Genomic DNA, 23,655 nt, shown 5'->3' on the forward strand with positions numbered 1-23,655 from the left:
CCTGCTCCTGCACCTATTGTCTAGATGTCCCTGGTAAATTGCAACAATTGACAAAATAAAATGGAGTTCTTAAGAATAATTTGCAGTCTTATCCTGAAATATCTTTTGAGCATTGCCATTGTCAGCCTTGGTGTGTGTCACAGGCAGCCCAGAGCACTGGCAATCTGGGTGTCAACAGTATCAGTATTGCCCACCGCATAGAGAAGTCTCATTCTGGCTCAGATTTTTACTCAAGCCTCGTGCTTATCTTCTGTCATGAAACCTTCAATCAACCAGCAAGTCAGGAAGCAATCCATGTCAATTCCTTTCAGAAATGTATGAACGGTAAATAGTGGTGTTTTACTGTTACAGCTGAAAATATATTTTTATTGGACAAAGATAAGGATTTTAATCAGTCTTATTCACTCCTGGCAACCCAGATTTTTAAAATATTTCAGATACTTCAGAGCAAGTTACTGACAGCTTGACACACAATAGTAATTTGCATAGAAGATTTAAAAAAAAATGTAAAGCATTTCAAATTTGCCACCTAGACTCCCAAAAATAATGATGGACCTTTTAGAAGATGTACAGGGAGGGTGAAGACTGCAGGGAGTTAATTCCCACATGAATGGGGCCATTTCTGTAGGTAAAGATGCCAGCGTATGTTTTAGTTATCTGGAATTTTGTATTATGGGGGGGGAAGGGGGGGAACTCTTTTAATCTCTTCCCTCAAGGGAGATGCAACTTTTTCCATGTCGTATCTCCGTCTGCACTGCGACATAACATCATGGAGCTGGCGGTCTCTTGTTGGGACCTCGGGAGCTCCACCCGCGGGAGTCTGCGAACTTAACATCGTGGAGCTCGTGATCCCTTTGCCAAGGATCGACCTCAGAAGCTCCAACCGCAGGGGCCTGAGGAGCTCGGGGTCCCTTGTTAGCGAGCGGCTTTGGGAGCACCAGGCCACGGGAGCTTCGATTGACCCGATCGCGGATGGTTCGACACCCCCGACCGCGGGAGAAAAGGAGGAAAGTAGATAAGACTTTATTGCCTTCCATCACAGTGGGGAACGTGGAGGAGCCACTGTGGTGGAAGTTTATGTAAGATTTTTATGTAGTTGTGTGTCTTGTTGCTTTTTTTGGTATCACTGTACGGCAAACCAAACTCCTCTATGTTGCAAAATATACTTGGTTAATAAATTATGATTACAATTTATTCAGAGGGTGGTGAATCTGTGGAATTCTTGATGAGATTCTTGATTAGTTCGGATGTCAGAGGTTATGGGGAGAAGGAGGGGGAGATAGATCAGCCATGATTGATTGACAGAGTGGACGTGATGGGCCGAATGGTCTAATTCTACTCCTATTCCTTATGACCTTATGTAATTTACAACTAAAAAGAACTGCGGGAAATGGATTTCCCTTCATTTGAAGTTACCCAAACTTTGACACAAGGGGAAATGAATGGAACTATCAGCCAAATGACATCCATGCCATTATCCAATGCAGCACAAAAACAAGTCAGGTCGAGGAAAGGACACAACCCAAACTCTCCCGCAGACTGGGGCAATAACATAACAGTTTTTACTGAGAATATGTTTGGAAAGGTTGGCAGTGATAAAAGTCTAGATTCACTTTTCACTTGGCATTTTAACCCAAGCGTATAAAATGGAATTAAGCATGACTCTGGCACAAGCAAGGAGTTTTTGTTGGCTGAGGAAGGGGCCATGTAAGGAACAGATGCTGAAGGAAGGGAAGTCGAGAGGCTATGAGGAGTTCCATACGGGAGAATGCAACTTGAAAGCAAGCTGGTACCTATGTTTTCCAGCTGACCAAAGCTGGATAGTAATTAGTCCAAGGCATCTGGCCAGTAGGGCTTAAGGATGGTCAAAGCCAAAATGAAAAGGAAAAGTAATCAAAATATTAACATCATACAAAAGAGAAATGAAATTGATCGGAGTCATTGGGCCAGACTTGCACGAGGCAAGAGGGATGGGCAATGTCGGATGATAGTTCTCATCAGAGCGCGCTTTCAACTGGCCTTCAAATACAAGCTGGACTGGGAGTCATCGTGATTCCCAATACTTCAAAAAGACAACATCTATTGTGTTATGAGACACTGGCCAGAAATGGAGTTGGGATCTGTAGCTGTGAAGAACACTAACTGAAGAAGATTAACTGTGCTTTTCAATGGCAATGTTTAATGGATTAAACCATTCTGAGGATAATTAGGATGAAAATTGGTTTGAATGGATAATGTGTTTCCATGACAGCGATTCAGACAAGAAAGGCTTCTTGCTTTTATAAAAAGACTTGAATTTATACGGCTTCTTTCATGACGAGGGCATTCCAAGGTGCGTTCAACCTCTGAGTTCTATCTCTTGGGGTGTAGCCCTTGCACTAAGGGGCAGCCCATGTAGTCATGTTATCATGAATGGATAATGGGGATTATTTTTGTGACATTAATTAAAGGACAAAGATTTAATACACTTGTCAAACCAAGTTGTTACAATTGACCAGTCTATATATGTAAAACTTTGTATGTGTAGGAAGGAACTGCAGATGCCAATTTACACAAAATGCTGGAGTAATTCAGCGGGACTCAGCAAGAAGAAACTTCTGAGAGAAGGAATGGGTGACGTTTCAGTTCGAGACCCTTCTTCAGACTGGAGAAGTTGAGGCGTCAGACTTCAGTCTGAAGAAGGGTCTCGACCCAAAACATCACCCATTCCTTCTCTCCAGAGATGCTACCTGTCCCGCTGAGTTACTCCAGCATTTTATGTAAAGCTTTGGATGAATGGTTCAGAGAAAATTCAATTTCAAATATAAATATACGTGTAACAAAATCACACAATACTGTCCACGTTGATCTTCCCACACATGCAGGCTGGCCTGATGAGAATTCCCAGCACTTTCTGTTGATGTTTTAGATGGCCGACAATGTGAAAATCAAAAATACTCTGCCAATCATGTTACTAATTCTCAATACAGTGCTGTGGAAGTTAAATTATAGAGAAACAGGAACTGCAGGTGCTGGAAACTTGAGCAAAGCGCAAAGCGCTGGAGGAACTCAGCGGGTCAGGCAGAGTCTGTGAGGGAATGAACAGGCGATGTTTCGGGTCAGGATCCTTCTTCAGATTGCATTTTGTACAAAGATCCCAACCCACAACATCACCCGTCCTCACCCTGCACAGATGCTGCCTGACCCACCCAGTTCCTCAAGGTCCTTGTGTTTTATATAAAACGTCTCTGACAGGCTCAGCTTGACTTTCCCAAAACACCAACTGAAAACCAGCCAAATTTAATAATTACTTTAGACTTTAGAGAAACAGCATGGAAACAGGCCCTTCAGCCCCACCGAGTCCATGCCGACTAGCGATTACCCGTACACTAGCAAAATCCTACACACTAGGGACAAGTTACAATTTACAGAAGCCAATTAACCTACAAACCTGCACGTCTTTGGAGTGTGGGGGGAAGCCGGAGCTCCCGGAGAAAACCCACGCGGTCACAGGGAGAACGTACAAACTCCACACAGACAGCACCCGTAGTCAGGAACAACCCCAGTTCTCTGGCGCAGTAGGGAACCACTGCACCACTGTGCCACACCATTTATGAACCCGCTGATCTGAGAAACTTCTAAATGCTCTCATCCAGATGTGAAACTTGGGCACAGTCTACATCTTCGATGAAGATGTCACTTTGATTGGGTTGAGTTTATCAAAAAAATTGCATTTTATATCACCATGCATAAACTCTTGTCAGATGAAGATTTTACATCCAGCAAAGAAAAACACCATCTATCCAGACTCTCTCAACATTAATACTGGAGCAACATGCAGTTGTTGTGGAGGGACTTACAAAGTGATGACATAACCTGGTCTTGTCAGCTACAATAATACTTAGCAAAGATTGGTCTCAGGACAAAAGGAGCAATCTCTCCCTGGGCAGGTTTTATTATTGAATGGAATATATTGAACTCTTTGGCTAAATTTGTTCTACTTTAAATACAATTTATCACTACTCACAGTTAGTTAGGCTTTTGTTTATGGGATTTGGTCGAAACATAAAAAAAATATTTGTCCACGCATTGGGACAAAATGAAAGTTAGCAATGCTGTCATTCAAAAAGAAAAAAACTGTGCAGAATGGGAAACCTTGTAGCCCAGATGTGAATGTGCTTTTACATGGTAATGCTCAACAGATTTACAAAAAGCTGACAATAATTACAATGAAAACCAAATTTCATTGGGTTGAACGTGGCGGGAGGGAGGCTGGAGAGTAATATGGCGGGTGTGGTGTGTACACCATGTATTCCAACTCATACAGCTGTTCCAAGCAGGAGATAGACACACAGACACGCAACACAGGCACACAGACACAGACACACAGACACAGACACAGACACAGACACAGACACAGACACAGACAGACACAGACAGACACAGACAGACACAGACAGACACAGACAGACACAGACAGACACAGACACAGACACAGACACAGACACAGACACAGACACAGACACAGACACAGACACAGACACACACACACACACACACACACACACACACACACACACACACACACACACACACACACACACACACACACACACACACACACACACACACACACACACACACACACACACACACACAGACACAAAATACAAACACACACAAATACAGTCTCAAAATATAGGCACAGAGAAACACAGAGAGACACACACACACACACACACACACACACACACACACACACACACACACACACACACACACACACACACACACACACACACACACAGAGATGTCCGCGCACACAACCGGAGACAGACATTGCGTACTTTTGCGGGCATGTACCTATCTGCATGACCCTGCCAAAGACAGACGTGTTGTCCACCGTGCTGCAGTTCCACCGGCGATGCCTGAACTGATGTTGACATTCCTTGATGCCGGTTTTTGCACCCTCTCCGATATACTGCATGTGATCTCGGTAGAGTTGGCACAGCTTCTTCTGGCCTTGGGACAGGCCGGCCAGCTGGCTACACAGAGGCTGGGCTCCAATGATGTACACCTCAGGTATCTGAATCGGGTTCATGGCTAAAGACCTAGAGTGGAGAACAACACTTTTAGTAAAAGTTAGCATCTGTATTCATAGACATTGTAGCAAATGTACTGTGCAGAAAGACCTCTGGAGTGTTTCATGTGAAAACGAGGAACTGCAAATGCTGGTTTACATCGAAGGTAGACACAGAATGCTGGAGTAACTCAGCAGGACAGGCAGCATCTCTGGAGAGAAGGAATGGGTGACATTTCGGGTCGAGACCCTTCTTCAGACATGTAGAGCATCAGACATGGTTCTCATGTCGTTGACCAAAGGATAGATGTTTGGAATCTGTGCGGCGTTTACTGGAGGGATGCAAGGCTTGAACATCTATCTATCTATCTATATTTAAAACTCTGTGGCTGCCGCCTGCCGTCCGGCGTCCGTCCGGCTGCCTTTCTGCCTTTTGATTCGTTCCATCGTGTGATGTCACAATGCCCAATGCCCAAACACATTGTTGCCATAGAGGGAGTACAGAGAAGGTTCACCAGACTGATTCCTGGGATGTCAGGACTTTCATATGAAGAAAGACTGGATAGACTTGGTTTGTACTTGCTAGAATTTACAAGATTGAGGGGGGATCTTATAGAATCTTATGTTTCTATGTTTCCCTCTCCTCACCCCTCTCCCTCTCCCACCCATCCCTCTCTCCCCCACCCCCCTTCACTCTCTACCCCACCCCCTTCCCTCTCCCCCCGCCCCCTTCCCCCTACCCCTCTGTCCCTCTTCCACCACTCCCCCTACCCCTCCCTCCCCACTCTTCCACTTCTCTCTCCCCCTTCCCCCTCCACTCTCCCTCCCCACTCTTTCCCCTCTCTCCCCCACCTCTCCCCCTCCCTCCCTCCTCCCCTCCCTCCCCAACCCCCCCTCCCCCACATCTCTCTCCCCATCCCCCTCTCTCACCCCCTACCCCGCTCTCCTTTCCCTCCCAAATCTGTCCCGTTTCCTCCTCCTCCTCTCCCCTCCCTCCCCTCCCTCCCCTCCCCTCCCTCCCCTCTTCTCACCCCCCCCTCCCCCCACCTGTGTGTTTGGGGGGTGGTTAATGTCAGTGTGATGCCGCAGCCCCCCCCCCGCAAACGCCGTTGGGGAAACACCCAACGGGTCTGCACTTGGTCTAGTACAGAATGAAACTCTGGAGTGAAAAGTCAGATGACTTTCCAACATTGTGAGATGTTGGAAGATCATGTTTACTCTTTGAAAATCATATTTTACCTCTTTGGAATTTATTGATTAATTAATTTTATTCCACAAATGTTTCAGCTTCGTTGAAAATGTAGAAGTAGAAAACAATGATTTTCATGGATAAAATAATCAGAATATTTTTCTAGCTCGGGCTCAAGTGAATTGTATAGAACTTCACTAAACTGAAATCTGGTATTTTCAAAAACTGCATTTGGGTTTAGTTTAAGACTGAGTCAAGGTCTGTACAAGCAGAACAATAGTTGAACAATATTCAACAATATTGTTGAAACTCTCTTGAGATTATAAATGTCTGTTTTCCCCTTCGTGATAATTGTTCTTGAAGAGATTTTAACGCCGTCACGTGAAGCGAAACAGAAAGAGACTACCCACGGCCAATTACACGATGGCCTCTGAGGATAACTTGGCCAAATGTAACAAAGATGTGTGGAGATAGTCCGTTAGCTCTGTGCTTATTCTAACAAGCGTCGAGGGAGAGATATGATGAAACGTGAAGGAATTACTACACAGGCTGCCTCAGACAGACCTCGCCAAACAAGATGGGCTCCATTCCCTGAAGTTGAACATCCTTTAAAAATAATGACTAATGTGTCTGTACTGGGAAAGGTCCCGTTTTAACGATCCCTCTGAAGTCACATGATGAAGCATGGTGTATATGAGGCCACCCCACGCTGCCTAAAGGATCACCAGGCAGCGGCCATTTCAATCAGACGGGGCCGTTTACTAATATTCCTTTCTGTTTTTTAATACTTTTATTTTAAATAACACTTTGTGCTTTTTTTGTTGGTAAACCACCATCTGCAGTTCCTTGTAAAAACCTCTTTCAAATCTCCCCCCTTAGCAAGGAGCACTTGAATGATGAAGTCTAACCAATACTGCAATGTATGGTCGTGTCAAATCCCACTGACAAGGGCAGTTGTTGTGGATAACTTCCTTACCAATGTCGTTATGGTGGAATGAATATTCTAGCCCTAGATATATCGGCGCCCGCGACCTGAGCGTTTGATTTATTTGCTTTTTAAAGGAAGGACTAGTGTGCTACTCACCACCAAGAGTTGGCCTCGACCACGGCCTGCTTACAGCCGGACAGGAAGGTGAGGGCGAGGAGTAGAGACGTCAAGGCCATGGTACCTTTCAAAGCCGACTCCAGCGCTCTGTGTGCCACCTCCGCAGCGCCCTGTACAACATAAACCACAGCTAGAGCGCCGGGGATCAAAGACAAGCGGTGGTAACATGTCACATTGAGGGCAGGGTAGGGTAGTGTAGTGTAGTGTAGTGTAGTGTAGTGTAGTGTAGTGTAGTGTAGTGTAGTGTAGTGTAGTGTAGTGTAGTGTAGTGTAGTGTAGGGCAGGGCAGGGCAGGGCAGGGCAGGGCAGGGCAGGGCAGGGTAGGGCAGGGCAGGGCAGGGCAGGGCAGGGCAGGGCAGGGCAGGGTAGGGCAGGGCAGGGCAGGGCAGGGCAGGGCAGGGCAGGGCAGGGCAGGGCAGGGCAGGATAGGGCAGGGCAGGGCAGGGCAGGGCAGGGTAGGGTAGGGCAGGGCAGGAGAGGGCAGGGCAGTGCAGGGCAGGGCAGGGCAGGGCAGGGCAGGGCAGGATAGGGCAGGGCAGGGCAGGGCAGGGCAGGGTAGGGCAGGGCAGGGCAGGGTAGTGTAGTGTAGTGTAGTGTAGTGTAGTGTAGTGTAGTGTAGTGTAGTGTAGTGTAGTGTAGTGTAGTGTAGTGTAGGGCAGGGCAGGGCAGGGCAGGGCAGGGCAGGGCAGGGCAGGGCAGGGCAGGGTAGGGCAGGGCAGGGCAGGGCAGGGCAGGGCAGGGCAGGGCAGGGCAGGGCAGGGCAGGGTAGGGCAGGGCAGGGCAGGGCAGGGCAGGGCAGGGTAGGGCAGGGCAGGGTAGGGTAGTGCAGGGCAGGGCAGGGCAGGGTAGTGCAGGGCAGGGTAGTGCAGGGCAGGGCAGGGCAGGGTAGGGTAGGGTAGGGAAGTGCAGGGCAGGGTAGTGTAGGGCAGGGCAGGGCAGGATAGGGCAGGGCAGGGCACGGCAGGGCAGGGCAGGGCAGGGCAGGATAGGGCAGGGCAGGGCAGGGCAGGGCAGGATAGGGCAGGGCAGGACAGGGCAGGGCAGGGCAGGGCAGGGCAGGGCAGGGTAGGGCAGGGCAGGGCAGGGCAGGGCAGGGCAGGGCAGGGCAGGGTAGGGCAGGGCAGGGCAGGGCAGGGCAGGGCAGGGCAGGGCAGGGCAGGGCAGGGCAGGGCAGGGCAGGGCAGGATAGGGCAGGGCAGTGCAGGGCAGGGCAGGGCAGGGCAGGGCAATATAGGGCAGGGCAGGGCAGGGCAGGGCAGGGCAGGGCAGGGCAGGGCAGGGCAGGGCAGGGCAGGGTAGGGCAGGGCAGGGCAGGGTAGGGTAGGGCAGGGCAGGGCAGGGCAGGGCAGGGCAGGGCAGGATAGGGCAGGGCAGGGCAGGGCAGGGCAGGGCAGGGCAGGGCAGGGCAGGGCAGGGCAGGGCAGGGCAGGGGAGGGCAGGGCAGGGCAGGGCAGGGCAGGGCAGGGTAGGGCAGGGCAGGGCAGGGCAGGGCAGGGCAGGGTAGGGCAGGGCAGGGTAGGATAGGGCAGGATAGGGCAGGGCAGGGTAGGGCAGGACAGGGTAGGATAGGGCAGGATAGGGCAGGGCAGGGTAGGGCAGGACAGGGTAGGGCAGGGTAGGGTAGGGCAGGGCAGGGCAGGGCAGGGCAGGGCAGGGCAGGGCAGGGTAGGACAGGGCAGGGCAGGGCAGGGCAGGGCAGGGTAGGGCAGGGCAGGGCAGGGCAGGGCAGGGCAGGGCAGGGCAGGAGAGGGCAGGGCAGTGCAGGGCAGGGCAGGGCAGGGCAGGGCAGGGCAGGGCAGGGCAGGATAGGGCAGGGCAGGGCAGGGCAGGGCAGGGTAGGGCAGGGCAGGGCAGGGCAGGGCAGGGTAGGGCAGGGCAGGGTAGGATAGGGCAGGATAGGGCAGGGTAGGGCAGGACAGGGTAGGATAGGGCAGGATAGGGCAGGGCAGGGTAGGGCAGGACAGGGTAGGGCAGGGTAGGGTAGGGCAGGGCAGGGCAGGGCAGGGCAGGGCAGGGCAGGGAAGGACAGGGCAGGGCAGGGCAGGGCAGGGCAGGGTAGGGCAGGGCAGGGTAGGGCAGGACAGGGTAGGATAGGGCAGGATAGGGCAGGGCAGGGTAGGGCAGGGCAGGGCAGGGTAGGGCAGGGCAGGGCAGGGCAGGGCAGGGTAGGGCAGGACAGGGTAGGGCAGGGTAGGGTAGGGCAGGGCAGGGCAGGGTAGGGCAGGGACGCTGGCAGGGAATCTGTGGGTGAAAGGTGCCCGCAGATGTCGGTGGCCCATCCTCAAGCTGCCATTGGCAGAGCGACAATTCCTCGCACATCTGGCACGCGTTACCAGATGTGTTTGGACCAGGGTAATTGGCGGGCAATTACTGTTCAAGCAAAGATGCTTTAAAACCAGACCATTTGTCACCGTTCACCGTCACGCCTCAGTGAGACAAAGCCTAATACCTGACGCGCCCGCTACTTGCATCAACCATGGAAGCTACATCTTACGGTAGCGCTGCGCTAAATAAACCTCAACCCGGGCAGTAACTAAACAGTGATGAGTATTCCATGCCCCTGGCGTGGCTCCGAACACTGCCCCCAATGCCCGTGTACCATCTGCACGGGATACTTCTCAACCATGGCCAAGCGAACGAAGAAGCGTCTCGACCCGAAACGTCACCCGTTCCTTCTCTCCAGAGATGCTGCCTGTCCCCGGAGTTTCCCCAGCATTTTGTGTCTATTCCCCCAATGGTGTTCGGGGGAGGTGAGAATGTCATTGTCAAAACTCGCCAACAGAGCTGGAAGCTTTTACTGATGATAAGACACAAAATGCCGGAGTAACTCAGCGGGACAGGCAGCGGCATCTCTGGAGAGAAGGAATGGGGTCGAGACCCTTCTTCAGACGGCCAGGCTGGGCGGACAAAGGGCAAGTCGAGGTGGCATCCTTCAGCGTGCCTGCCTCCCCGACCTTCGTGAATCCGCGCACAACATCCCGCCATCATCCTGCAACTCATCCACCCGCTATCCCCCTACTCCGTCGCCTCACTCTTGTTCCCAACCCGCTGAGTTACTCCAGCGTGTGACTCTGGCCGTCTAGGCAATTCACCCGAGTGCAATTCTCTGCCACAGAAAGCAGTGGAGGCCAATTCACTGGATGTTTTCAAGAGAGAGTTAGATTTAGCTCTTGGTTGCTAACGGAATCAGGGGATATGGGGAGAAGGCAGGAACGGGGTACTGATTCTAGATGATCAGCCATGATCGTATTGAATGGCGGTGCCGGCTCGTATGTCAACCCATTCACACGGGGGCAGCCGGTAGATCGGAGGACATATAGTTCTGGGAATTCGCATTAAATATGTTTGTTGACTTTTAAAGTTTTTAAAAAAATTTCTTCTGGGTAAAAATACACTTATATTTAAAATGTCCTTTTAACAAACTCGCTTGTAGGATTTGGGTTTAACTCCATTCCACACTCCGCTTCGCCTCAAACGGCTGAGCGAACCCCTCTAGGGGCAGCTGGCGAGAACACTTTAAAACATGTTTTATCCCGGAACGACCTTACAACAAGTAAAACTGTAAGCTGCCCGCCACCATTGCAGGCTCGGCGTGCGTTTAACAAAACCAGCTTAGTTTCACCTCGAACATTTAGCAGTAGGAACGGAACAACACGATGGGAACATCAGACGTGGTCAGTAAAAGCTCACAAACTTTCTCTCGCAAGTGTTGCACGATTCACAGAAGATAGACACAAAGCGCTGGAGTAACTCAGCGCGACAGGCAGCATCTCTGGAGAGACCCTTCTTCACAATTCACAATTCACATTCACAAGATACAAGCCTCTGGGAGCAAGGCGTGGGGCATTCCGTGTATCATCCATCTAGTCTTCACTAATATCAGGTCATTACTTGAAGTGCTGGAGAAACTCAGCGGGTGCAGCAGCATCTATGGAGCGAAGGAAATAGGCAACGTTTCGGGCCGAATCCCTTGGGAAATAGGTAACGTTTCGGGCCGAAACCCAAGGGTTTCGGCCCGAAACGTTGCCTATTTCCTTCGCTCCATAGATGCTGCTGCACCCGCTGAGTTTCTCCAGCACGTTTGTCTACCTTCGGTTTTCCAGCATCTGCAGTTCCTTCTTGAACAGTTTATTTAGCGTGTGCCCTGTTCACTGGCAATGTTTGACCTTGTGTAACACACGGCTGGTTTCTCCCTCGGAGTGACTTCTATATTGTCTGACCTGCCGATCTCCGTAAATGACTTTATTTTTTACAAGCGCACAATTTACCAGGTGAACACATCGGTAATACCCACGACGCCTGGAACAAGTTGATAAACTCTGCACAATCCCCGTCCAAAACACGAACGCCATGTGTCCATAGCGACCATGTATGTCTGGCAGCGTTAGAATCGGTTAATTCTGTTGACAACGTACTCACCCAAAATATGTCTAGTTTGTTCCAACTTAAGACAAACACTTGAAAGGATCTGCGTTTTGGATTGGTAATTAGTTTATTCCTGTACTTTGCCCACCTCGAGTTAACTGTCAAAGTATGAAATTGCCCAAGCATTTCTTTTTCACCAAAGCCACAGAAATATTTCCGTCACCAGCGTTGAATCAAAGCGCGACCACTGGCACATCTGTTCCCGATGTTACCATGCGGCACAGAATCGGACTTTAGAACAAAAACTCTAAATAGAACAGAACCGCGCCCATAAATTAAAGATCATTTCAATGTTCAGCCGAGTTGGATTCCTGTTTCCAATTCCAGACTCCAGGACCACGTCCCTTGTGCAATCCTCCTGCTGCTGCTTCCCGTTTGTGAAGCATGATATCAAATTATTCCAGATAACTTTTCATCCCAATTTGCATATTATAATCTCTTCCGTTCGCTCCTTTGATTTGGACATCCTATTCTATTTCTGGCGAGCGGCGGTGGGAAAACCACATCTAGTCCCCCCTCCCCCCTCCCTCTCATTTCAAGGCTGTTCCAACGTCAATTACTAAGGCGCTCACGTTAACATCTCATGCGACGGACTCGGCTGAACGAACACCTGGGTGAGGTTTGACATGTTTAAGTTGCAACCCCCCTAAAGAATCCAAATCAGCAGCGAGGCGAGATGAACAAGCATTGTCGAACATCGTCAGATTTGTGCACATGGAGTTAACGCCGCTCCTGGTGCTGTTGGCGTGAACATGTATCAACTTCCTGCCAACTTGCCAATGAAGCCGAACGCGAGCACCTCATCAAAGACAAGTCCACACACTTGATAGAACACCAATCATTCGTTCCCATTCAACAAAAAGACGATCAGATAGACTATTTTCGTTCAAATTGAAGACGTCTATAATCCATTTTATGATAACAGATACTGGATATTTTATTAGATTTTAGAACGTGTGGGAAGGAACTGCAGTTGGACACAAAGCTGGAGTAACTCAGCGGGACAGGCAGCGTTTCTGGGGAGATGGAATGGGTGATGTTTCGGGTCCAGACCCTTCGACTCGAAACGTCACCCATTCCTACTCCCCACAGATGCTGCCTGTCCCGCTGAGTTACTCCAGCACTCTGTGTCTATCTTCTGTTTAAACCAGCATCTGCAGTTCCTTCTTACACATTTCCCCTCGAGTTATAGATAGGCATTCTGGTTGCAAATGTTCATAAAACGGAACTGCATTTCCTCAATACATGAATCTTAAATCCATCAAGGATTATTGTGAATATTATATTGTTAAATGTATCCCGGACAATTGGAGATAATAACATCACGGTCGGCTCCACTTGAATCTAAGATGTTTGAGGGCGAATCATTCTCAATGAATATTGTTATTCAGGGCAGCAAGTTACTGAATTATATTGTAGAGATATGTTGTAACTTCCTCCAATACACACACACACACACACACACACACACACACACACACACACACACGCACACGCACACACCTAGAAACACACGGCACGCACACACACTAACACACGCACACACATACACACTTAAAAACACACGGGAACGCACCCACACTCACACACACATAGACACACACACACACACACACACACACACACACACATAGACACACACACACACACACACACACACACACACACACACACACACACACACACACACACACACAGTTTGCTCCAGTGCATTTTAAAGCCATCACAATTCCTGGATGAATCTCTATTTGAAGCTGCCAAATTTAAATAGTTTGCATGTTACTCTGGACTCGCTGTTGAATATTGGACCAGATGATTTAATTCACTTTCATTCACCGCGATGGTTGCTCTGATACATCCAACAAGCGATTCACTCGATATTTTTATTTTTCTACTTTTGCTATATTTTCACACAGGTTTATTGTGAGTTACTTCACGTTAAAGTAATATGATGGCAGGGCAAGACTTTGATAGTGGCCGAGGATGCGCTTCACTTTACAGTGCTCAGGTATTTTCGCCACCACTACAACAACCTATCGCTGTGTCGCAAGCGAATATCCTGTGCAATATTTGCAAAGATGTCTAACCTAGCACGCCCCCAGATTTAGGGACAGTTTCTTCCCAGCGGTTATCAGGCAACTGAACCATCCTACCACAACCAGAGAGCGGTCCTGACCTCCAATCTGAAGAAAGGTCTCGACCCGAAACGTCACCCATTCCTCTCTCCAGAGAGGCTGCCTGTCCCGCTGTGTTACTCCAGGTTTTTGTGTCTACCTCATTGGAGACCCTCGGACTATCTTTACCGGGCATTACCTTGCACTAAACGCTATTCCCGTATCACTGTAAACGGCTCGATTGTAATCATGTATTGTCTTTCCGCTGACTGGTTAGCACGCAACAGAAGCTTTTCACTGTACCTCGGTACACGGGACAACAGACGACACCAAACTGAACTAAATTAAACGAAGACAAAGCGGCTGGAACTCAAAATTATAATTATTTGGGGTTTTTTCAGAAAGGTCTAGCAACGGATCAAGAGCCGTGTTGCCCGCGCGGTTTACTGTGCTCACAATATTACAAACGAACATTGAAAGATTCAAGGTGTTCAAAAGGGAACTGCAGATGCTGGAATATCGAAGGTACACAAAATTGCTGGGGAAACTCAGCGGGTGCAGCAGCATCTATGGAGCGAAGGAAATAGGCGACGTTTCGGGCCGAAACCCTTCTTCAGACCCGAAACGTCGGCCCGAAACGTCGCCTATTTCCTTCGCTCCATAGATGCTGCTGCACCCGCTGAGTTTCCCCAGCAATTTTGTGTACCTATTGAAAGATTCAAGGTGGACAGAAATGCTGGAGAAACTCAGCGGGTGCAGCAGCATCTATGGAGCGAAGGAAATAGGCAACGTTTCGGGGCCGTATCCCTTGGGAAATAGGTAACGTTTCGGCCCGAAACCCAAGGGGTTCGGCCCGAAACGTTGCCTATTTCCTTCGCTCCATAGATGCTGCTGCACCCGGTGAGTTCCTCCAGCATTTCTGTCTACCTTCGATTTTTCCAGCATCTGCGGTTCCATCTTAAAAACATTGAAAGATTCAAAATCTGTCCCCGCGTCCTCTTACATGGCTTCACCAAGAATGGGAATGTAACGGTGGAAGAACATGCAAGATTTGCGCCGTTATACAATCACCACAAACGGTTAAACACGATCGCGCGTTAAAACCAGTGTTAATACAACAGGGTGACAAATTTAAACGTGTTTTAAGAGCGAATGGTTCCTCAGTGACGGAGCAACTTTCACAACTGTCGTTGTCACCTTGAGCCTCGTCCCCTTTGATATCTCGTTTTCCACACCTTACCCATCCATATCTCTGTGCCTCCCTCTACCCTGACTCTCAGTCTGAAGAAGAGTCTCAACACGAAACGTCACCCATTCCTTCTCTCCACTGATGCTGCTGCCGGTCCCGCTGAGTTATATATATTCCTATATATACATTTCACACTCGACAACTGGACTGAGACTGAATGCCACATTTCAATATTTAAAAGTGAGCAGAAAATAAAACATTTAGCGTATCAGTGTGAATTATAGATTGATGCTTCGAGTTAACCTGAGATCATTTTAAGCGGACCTTTCTGCAGCAGTGTGAAATGCATGGAGCGATAAGTTGTCCTCCACACGCCGCCATCTACACAGCTCTACGTCCAAGGGACTGCTCCAGAAATCCAAACCCCATCTGCATCCCATTATTATGGAGAACATGAAAGCTCTCAAAATAAATCCCCCAAAACGAATGTTATCTTCAAATGGGATAGCTTCAAAACAATGGGCATCACACCTAGTCAAGTGAAAATCCAATTCTGATCCCAGCACTAAATCAGGCCACAGCGGCATTTAGTACCTGCTACACGCAGAGATGTTCAAACGTGCTTTAAAAAAACTGAACAGCATCTCTGAGAAGAACTAGAATAATTTAGACACCAAATGCTGCAGCAACTCTGCGGGACAGGCAGCAGCATTTCTGGAGAGAAGGAGTGGGTGACGTTTCGGGTCGAGACCCTTCTTCATATTTATAATAAAATAATTTAAATACGTTCAACTTCAAGATTTAAACAGATAAACTGAGACTACGTTTCTATTTAGCGGCGCGAGGATTTCTTCCGATAATTTTGAACGGATTTTTAACAAACTTGATTAAGAATAAGGGGGTAAGCCACTTAGAACGGAGACGAGGAAACACTTTTTCTCACAGAGAGTGGCGAGTCTGTGGAATTCTCTGCCTCAGAGGGCGGTGGAGGCAGGTTCTCTGGATGCTTTCAAGAGAGAGCTAGATAGGGCTCTTAAAGATAGCGGAGTCAGGGGATATGGGGAGAAGGCAGGAACGGGGTACTGATTGGGGATGATCAGCTATGATCACCTTGAATAGCGGTGCTGGCTCGAAGGGCCGAATGGCCTACTCCTGCACCTATTGTCTATTTGAGGACACAAAATATGGTTTCCAGGCAAACGGTGAACCTCAAGGCAAAAGCAGAGAGCGGATGAATTGAAATATTTGACTGTGTCTGTATGTGGTGACGTTAAAGACGAGTCACCCATTCCTTCTCTCCAGAGATGCTACCTGTCCCGCCGAGTTACTCCAGCATTCTGTATCTATTTTCATTGCCCCTAGTGTTGGCGATGGGCCGCTAATCCCAGTCTCCAGAGCCTGCAGATAACACAACATGTCCCGCGGGCCCGCTTTCGCTTTTCATGTTTTATCGCTGCGATATTCAGACTGCAATCTGATACACAGGCAGATGATAGGATCGTGTGGAGTCAACCATCCCTCCTCGGCCGTTTGATGGTGATCATTGGGAGATAAGTGCAGTGCCCGCGAGTAGTCATAATACATGTGTTTACATAAGGATATACTAAGTGCACTTAGCACATGTTAGGATAGCGTAAAAAAACGTTACGTCAATATCTTCGCCAAGCAGAAATTGTGAGGCTGGGAGAAATGCGAATGAAGCAGGAAGTGTGAGACGCTATGAATGTGGACAAATACTCGAAACGTCACCCATTCCTTCTCTCCAGAGACGATGCCTGTCCCGCTGAGTTACTCGAGATGTCCAATATACTTCCAATCACCCTACTGTCGGGGACGAGGACGGGGACGGGGGGGGAGGGAGGATTCATGATCGATTGTAAACGAAAGACGTGTTCACACCCGTATCAATATCCCTGCCACCTGGAACTGTTGTTCTTTAGGGGTAAAAGTCTACTATAGAAGATAGACACAGAGTGCTGGAGTAACTCAGCGGGTCAGGCAGCATCTGTGGAGAGAAGGAATGGGTGACGTTTCACAGAGTGCTGGAGTAACTCAGCGGGTCAGGCAGCATCTGTGGAGAGAAGGAATGGGCGACGTTTCACAGAGTGCTGGAGTAACTCAGCGGGTCAGGCAGCATCTGTGGAGAGAAGGAATGGGCGACGTTTCGGGTCGAGGCCCTTCTTCAGACTCTTACTCTGCCTGATCTGAAAATGCCACTGGCCACCGGCAGACTGGAAGACATCTAGTCTGCTCACAGGTCAACGTGTATTTCAGCCCGCGACTCTACCCGACGCCCGCACACAGCTACTCATGCAAGAGGCCACATAGGATGAAGTTATTTTCGGAATAGGGTTAAATAAAATATATACAAATTAAAACTAGAATGTAGATTTTAGAGGATTCACGGCAGCTGTACAGGCGCGTTGTCACAGTCCACTCAAATACATATATCATCAATAACACAACAAGCTCATCGGCAGGAATATAGACTCACAATAGTGAAATAATCCAGATGTCCGCAGTACAACCAAAACTATTTAGCTCTCGTTTTAATTGTGTTTATTGTTGCAGTTTTGAAAGATATTCTTGGCATAATTTTGTAAAGCGAGAGTGAGGCGAGGAGAGGTGGGATGAGCTCGCTGGATGATTGTACTCCGCCGCCCCCGCTCTATCTCCTCCTCGTGTTAAACCGGCGCACTTTCAAAGTTTGTCGGACTGTCCTCGCCCTCCGCCAAACCCCAGCCCGCGTGTGGAGGGAAGGGCGAGGGTTCGTGCCCCGACTGGGACTGGGGGCCACAGGTGCTCTCTGCAACACTCGGGCCCTCTCCCTCCCTCTCCCCCCCCCCCCTCCTCTCTCTCTCTCTCTCTCTCTCTCTCTCTCTCTCTCCATCTCTCTCTCTCTCTTCCTCCCCCTCTCTCTCTCTCTTCCTCCCCCTCTCTCTCTCTCTTCCTCCCCCTCTCTCTCTCTCTTCCTCCCCCTCTCTCTCCCCCCCCCCTCTCTCTCTTTCCCTCTCCCACTCTCCCTCTCTCTCCACCGCTTTAATGTGACAGCGGAAGAACCAAGCAAGACTCCGCCGAAACTCATTCAGCCTCGTCGGCTCTGCCTGTCCTACAGTATTGGCCAAGTTGGTTGTGACTCTGTAAAGCGCCCATCACACATTCCTCATGTTAGGGGGGGTCCATTACTCCAAGTGTCTGCACCAGTCAATGAAAACTGCAAATAGACACAGAGTGCTGGAGTAACTCAGCGGAACAGGCAGCGTCTCTGGAGACAAGGAGTGGGTGATGATTCGGGTCGAGACCCTTCTTCAGAGACTGAAACATCCCCCTAACTCCAGCTCTGTGTGTCTGTCCGGTTTAAACCAGCATCTGCAGTTATTCCCTACACGATGAAACTGCAATGCCCCGTGTACAATAACTACACCACATGTACTTTCCTTAAAATATTTTAAATATAATAATTTATATGTATTGAACAAGAATCGAGATGATTTGCGTCTTAAAAATACCTCCCTTTGAACTAACTTAAGGACCAACATCATTTTTGCAGCAATTTCCTAAAATCCTTTATTACAGTCAAACTCAAAACTATTTTATTAAAACGTTAAACCGCAAGTAGTTAGTTATTTTGTTGTAAAGTTTCCCCATTTATCAAAAAAAGTCAACTTCTATTTTGTAAATTCTACTTTGGATGTGAATATCAGTGAAATATTTAAGTTTGATAAAACATGGCCTTAAAACATCCTTTGGCTGAAATTCGCCTCAGATATTCAATTTATGCCCCCAAAAAATGCTGGGTAATTGTATCTGTTTTCTAGCGATTTAAAACAAAAATGTCTAAAGGTGAAGGGAATGAGAGAGTGGTGAACTAAATGCACAAGGTGGGACCTTCATGACCAAGGTGTCACGTCTAACAATGAAGTCCAGCCATCAGTGACTCGCCCCTCGCTCTGATCTCTCTCCCGCCCCCCCCCCCCCCCCCCCCCCCTTCCTCCCTGTGTGTGTGAAGGTCAGAATGGGCAGCCAATTATGGGACCTTATCCCCACCAACATCACACTAACTGTGGGTATCGGACATCCGCCTCCGTCTATAGCAACAAACTACGATCATTTCACGTCGCCGGCGTTGTTATCGCGTTTCCCTCTCACCACTCTCCTCCCTTCCCCCCCCCCCCCCCCCCCCCGGCCCAGAGTGAACAACGGGGTAACAACCTGCCCCCACTGTACCGCTCTCTGCCCCATTACACAGTTGCAGGCGAGTGGGGCGAGTGGCATTGTAGTGTGTAGCAAGGAACGTCGCCTATTTCCTTCGCTCCATAGATGCTGCTGCACCCGCTGAGTTCCTCCAGCAATTTTGTGTACCTTCGATATTCCAGCATCTGCAGTTCCCTTTTGAACACAAGGAACTGCAGATGCTGGTTTACACCGAAGACAGACACAAACTGCTGGAGTAACTCAGCGGGACAGACAGCATCTGTGGAGAGAAGGAATGGAGTGGGCGACGTCTCGGGTCGAGACCCTTCTTCATTGTAATTGTCAGAATACAGGGCGACAATTGGCCACCACATACGGCAAACACAACCCGCTGTGTTGATCGCTTGCAGTCGCTAATATTCACCATCGGCCCGAGGTTTCAGCAGAAAATTTAAAAAATATCTAAAACCAGAAATTCTGGATCGTGCTGTAAGCGATTATTATTTCCCTTCTCATATCTATTCGCCCCACACTCTTGACTTCAATCCACGACCCGGGCCGCGGAGTTTGTAAACATCGAATGGGATATTCCTTGCTCTATATGTAAATCTGAAAGTCTGCAAACTAAGATGATTTGCCGTTTAAACTTGGCATTTTCTATGTTGGGTTCAGCCGTTCAAGTGTGGGTTTGGGTAACAAACTATCTCCGATGCTCACGTTTAATTTACGTTAATTTCACGCTAGAATATACCGGTTGGAGCGATGGCTGGCTTGTGTTATTGACCGTGTGAAGACATTGGTGCAGCTTGGGGTGTGTTGGCAACACCAGCCAGTCTCTCTCCACCCAGGGCCGGGCAGGTAGCAGTGGTCACCGGGTTAGCGAACTACCAGCTCACTGGCAAAGATTGTTAAGGGCTTGGACACACTCGAGGCAGGAAACATGTTCCCGAAGGTAGACAAAAGTGCTGGAGAAACTCAGCGGGTGCAGCAGCATCTATGGAGCGAAGGAAATAGGCAACGTTTCAGCCCGAAACGTTACCTATTTCCCAAGGGATTCGGCCCGAAACGTTGCCTATTTCCTTCGCTCCATAGATGCTGCTGCACCCGCTGAGTTTCTCCAGCACTTTTGTCTACCTTCAATTTTCCAGCATCTGCTGTTCCTTCTTAAAAACATGTTCCCGATGTTGGGGGAGTCCAGAACCAGGGGCCACACACCGTTTAACGGAGACGAGGAAACTCTTTTTCTCACCGAGAGTGGTGAGTCTGTGGAATTCTCTGCCTCAGAGGGCGGTGGAGGCAGGTTCTCTGGATACTTTCAAGAGAGAGCTAGATAGGGCTCTTAAAGATAGTGGAGTCAGGGAATATGGGGAGAAGGCAGGAACGAGGTGCTGATTGTGGATGATCAGCCGTGATCACATTGAATGGCGGTGCTGGCTCGAAGGGCCGAATGGCCTACTCCTGCACCTATTGTCTATTGTCATTAAAATGGTGAACAGGTTGTAAATCAAATCATATTGGCCGCATCGCTGTTGGTTTCGGCAGGGTCTGTCTGTCTGTCTGTCTGTGTGTTTAGTTATTACGCTGCACACACCCCCTCTAACCACATTCCTCAACTTTCTGGGACCACCGACCCCCTCCTCTCCCCGCCAAGTGACAGAGACTGGGTGACCATGTTCCGGGCATCACAACTTGCCCCATTGCCTTCCAGTTTGGAATCTTAAAGATCATTTTCGCAGTCCACTGGTGTACAGGGACACGGCGCTAACTATACATTTAGCGGACGAGTACAGGGGGCCGTGGGCGGGAGTAATGAATGTTTAAAACATAAGATTGACGAGGGATTGTTTTAAAAGAGTTAAACAAACGCATCCACTAGATGGAGATAGACGGCGCATTGGCGCTCGACGTTAATAGCGCATGGGTGAAAATGGTGCGTCTACCGAGCAGGATAGTCCCAGTTATACACACACACACCAGTGCCTGGCTCAGTCACATCGTGGACATTGGTTGAACATCCTAACTAAGGATGAAACATTTACCCGCCGCGGGCCGGACACATACGTACATACCTGCCCGCCCCGCTAACACACACTCGGAATTAGTCCTAGATTTGACCACCCTGCCAATCTACCGTGTACAATTTAAGGATAACTTCGCTTAGATTGGGGGGGGGGGGGGGGGGAGTAAACTAAAAGTTTTCTTGTGTCACTTGAAACTGAGTTAGTCCGCGTTTCCGTGGCCGGTCAGATTGTGCGTTAGTTGCAGCCTGATTGTTGCAAAAAGCCATTTTGTGTTAGTAGCAAAATGCTGGTTAACTTTAGCCTGCAGAGCGGAGACAATAACCTCGTCTCAAACACAGACGCTGCCCCGTTAAACCACCTGGCCCCAGTTTACAAACGCCCCGTTCCTTGTGCAACAGAATAGCGGGAACTTGGACATTAGTTGGCGCAGAGAATTCTTCTCTGACTTCTCAAAGAAGTTCTTTAAGGAGTAAGAGCGGAGACAGGAGTAGCGCAAGAACGCCGCGTCTCCGCGCACCCACCTACCCGCATATTTCTCCGGCGAGACGGCCACCAAGTAAATCCAAGCCGACAGTGGAGTATCTGGAGCCAGTGATCCCTCTTGGTCCGCACCGTCTAAGCGTGAGGCGAGGGTGAAGCGGGGAGAGATGTCCCGGGACTGGCGCAGCTTCAGGTCGAATTCTCCAAACCCGGATCAGTGTTTTCCCCGTGTGAGCCACATCGCAGCGACCCAGGCGCTCGGCAACAGCCGCCTTGCCTCTTCCAAGGAGCGGCGGTTATTTGACTACAATGTCCATTCGCGGGGTTGGAGCCAGAGATAGACAGACAGAGGGAGAGTCGGGCGGCGCAGAGTGTGGGCGTGTGTTGAGCGGGCAACAAGTTTGCAGAAATACCAGTGATGCGGTCAGAGAGACAGTTGCAGAGCGATGCCCCCCATCCCCCTTGCCCACACGCCCCTGCCTGCCTGCCCTCCACTCGGCTGCTCTCTCCGCTCGAGTACGGGGAGGTGTTTGCAGGAACTGTGGCGGCGCTCAGACCAGTGGCGCGGCGGCGGCGAGCGGCAGCGGCGGGCATGGCTGGAGACTTCTGGCCGACATGCCGACGTTGGGTGGGTGGGTGTATGTGTGTGTGTGTGTGTGTCGATGTCTCTCCCTGATGAAGCCACCGCTTCCTTCTCCCCCTGCTCTCTCCCGAGTCCCCTCCACGTACAATCCAGGCAGCGCCGAGGGTCGGGTAGGAGCGAGAGAGAGCCGGCGCCGTCTTGGTTCAAAGCCGCTCCGGGTGCCGGCGCTACCTGTCCGGTGCTGCTGCCTCTCTGTGTCCCTCTCTCCCTCCCTCCCTCTCGCACTCTCCCTCCCCCTCCCTCCCTCCCAGCCTGGCTCCGCCTGCCAGCCACGCATGCGCCGCTCCCCGCCACCCGGAGTCCTGGGTTCGCACCCCCGACCCGCCCACAGAGACCCCCCCCCCCACCACCCCCACACACACACACACACCCCACCACACACACACCCCCACCCACACCCCCCCCCCCACACCCCCCCCCCCACACACACACACCCTCACCCACACACACCCTCACACACACACACCCTGACCCACCCCCACACCCTCACCCACACACACCCCCCGCACACACACACACACACCCTGACACACACACACCCTCACCCACACACACCCTCACCCACACACACCCTTACCCACACACACCCTTACCCACACACCCCCCCCCCCACCACACACAACCCCCACCCACACCACACACCCTCACCCACACCCCCCCCCCCCCACACACATCCACCCCACACACACCCCCCCCCACACACCCCCCCCCCCCACACACACACACACACCCCACACCCCCCCCACAACCCCCCCCCACACCCTCACACACACACGCCCCACCCCCCCCCCCCCCACACACACCCTCACCCACACACACACACACACCCACACACACCCACACACACACCCCACCCACACACCCCCCACCCACACCCCCCCCCCCCCCCCCCCCCCACACCCACACACCCACACGGAGTGGGGACGGCACCCCGAGCGGGTCCGGCATTATCGCCGCCGCACGCCCCGACCCACACTGACAACCTGTACACGGCATGTGTCACATAACACCACACACACAACGACAATCAGGTCCAACTCAAGTCCAATAGATAGAGCAAAGGGGGCATATAGGTAGAATATAGTTCTCAGCATTGTAGCGCATCACATATAGACACAGAGTAACGCTGGAGTAACTCAGCGGGTCAGGCAGCATCTGTGGAGAACATGGATAGGTGACGTTTTCTCCAGAGATGCTGCCCGTCCCGCTGAGTTACTCCAGCATTTTATCTCTCTC

The 23,655-nt window shown here is 50.3% G+C and overlaps 1 protein-coding gene across 2 annotated transcripts in view; it reads right to left on the reverse strand.

Moving 5' to 3' along the window:
• Window positions 1–22,648, reverse strand: part of wnt5a (Wnt family member 5A) — a 52,005-nt gene extending 29,357 nt beyond the window's left edge. The window contains exons 1-3 of one of the 2 annotated variants that reach the window (XM_033036561.1): window positions 21,822–22,648; window positions 7,333–7,463; window positions 4,843–5,090 (exon numbers count right to left, since the gene is read on the reverse strand). In XM_033036561.1, coding sequence (XP_032892452.1) covers window positions 4,843–5,090; window positions 7,333–7,463; window positions 21,822–21,827 — 385 coding nt within the window. In that variant the 5' untranslated portion in view covers window positions 21,828–22,648. Of the gene's footprint in view, window positions 1–4,842; window positions 5,091–7,332; window positions 7,464–11,772; window positions 12,234–21,821 lie in introns of those variants that run through there. The other variant, XM_033036560.1, reaches the window with a different exon arrangement.
• Window positions 22,649–23,655: the final 1,007 nt, after the last annotated feature.

This window comes from Amblyraja radiata, chromosome 18, assembly GCF_010909765.2.
Source record: "Amblyraja radiata isolate CabotCenter1 chromosome 18, sAmbRad1.1.pri, whole genome shotgun sequence".
In the NCBI taxonomy this organism is placed as follows: Eukaryota; Metazoa; Chordata; class Chondrichthyes; order Rajiformes; family Rajidae; genus Amblyraja; species Amblyraja radiata.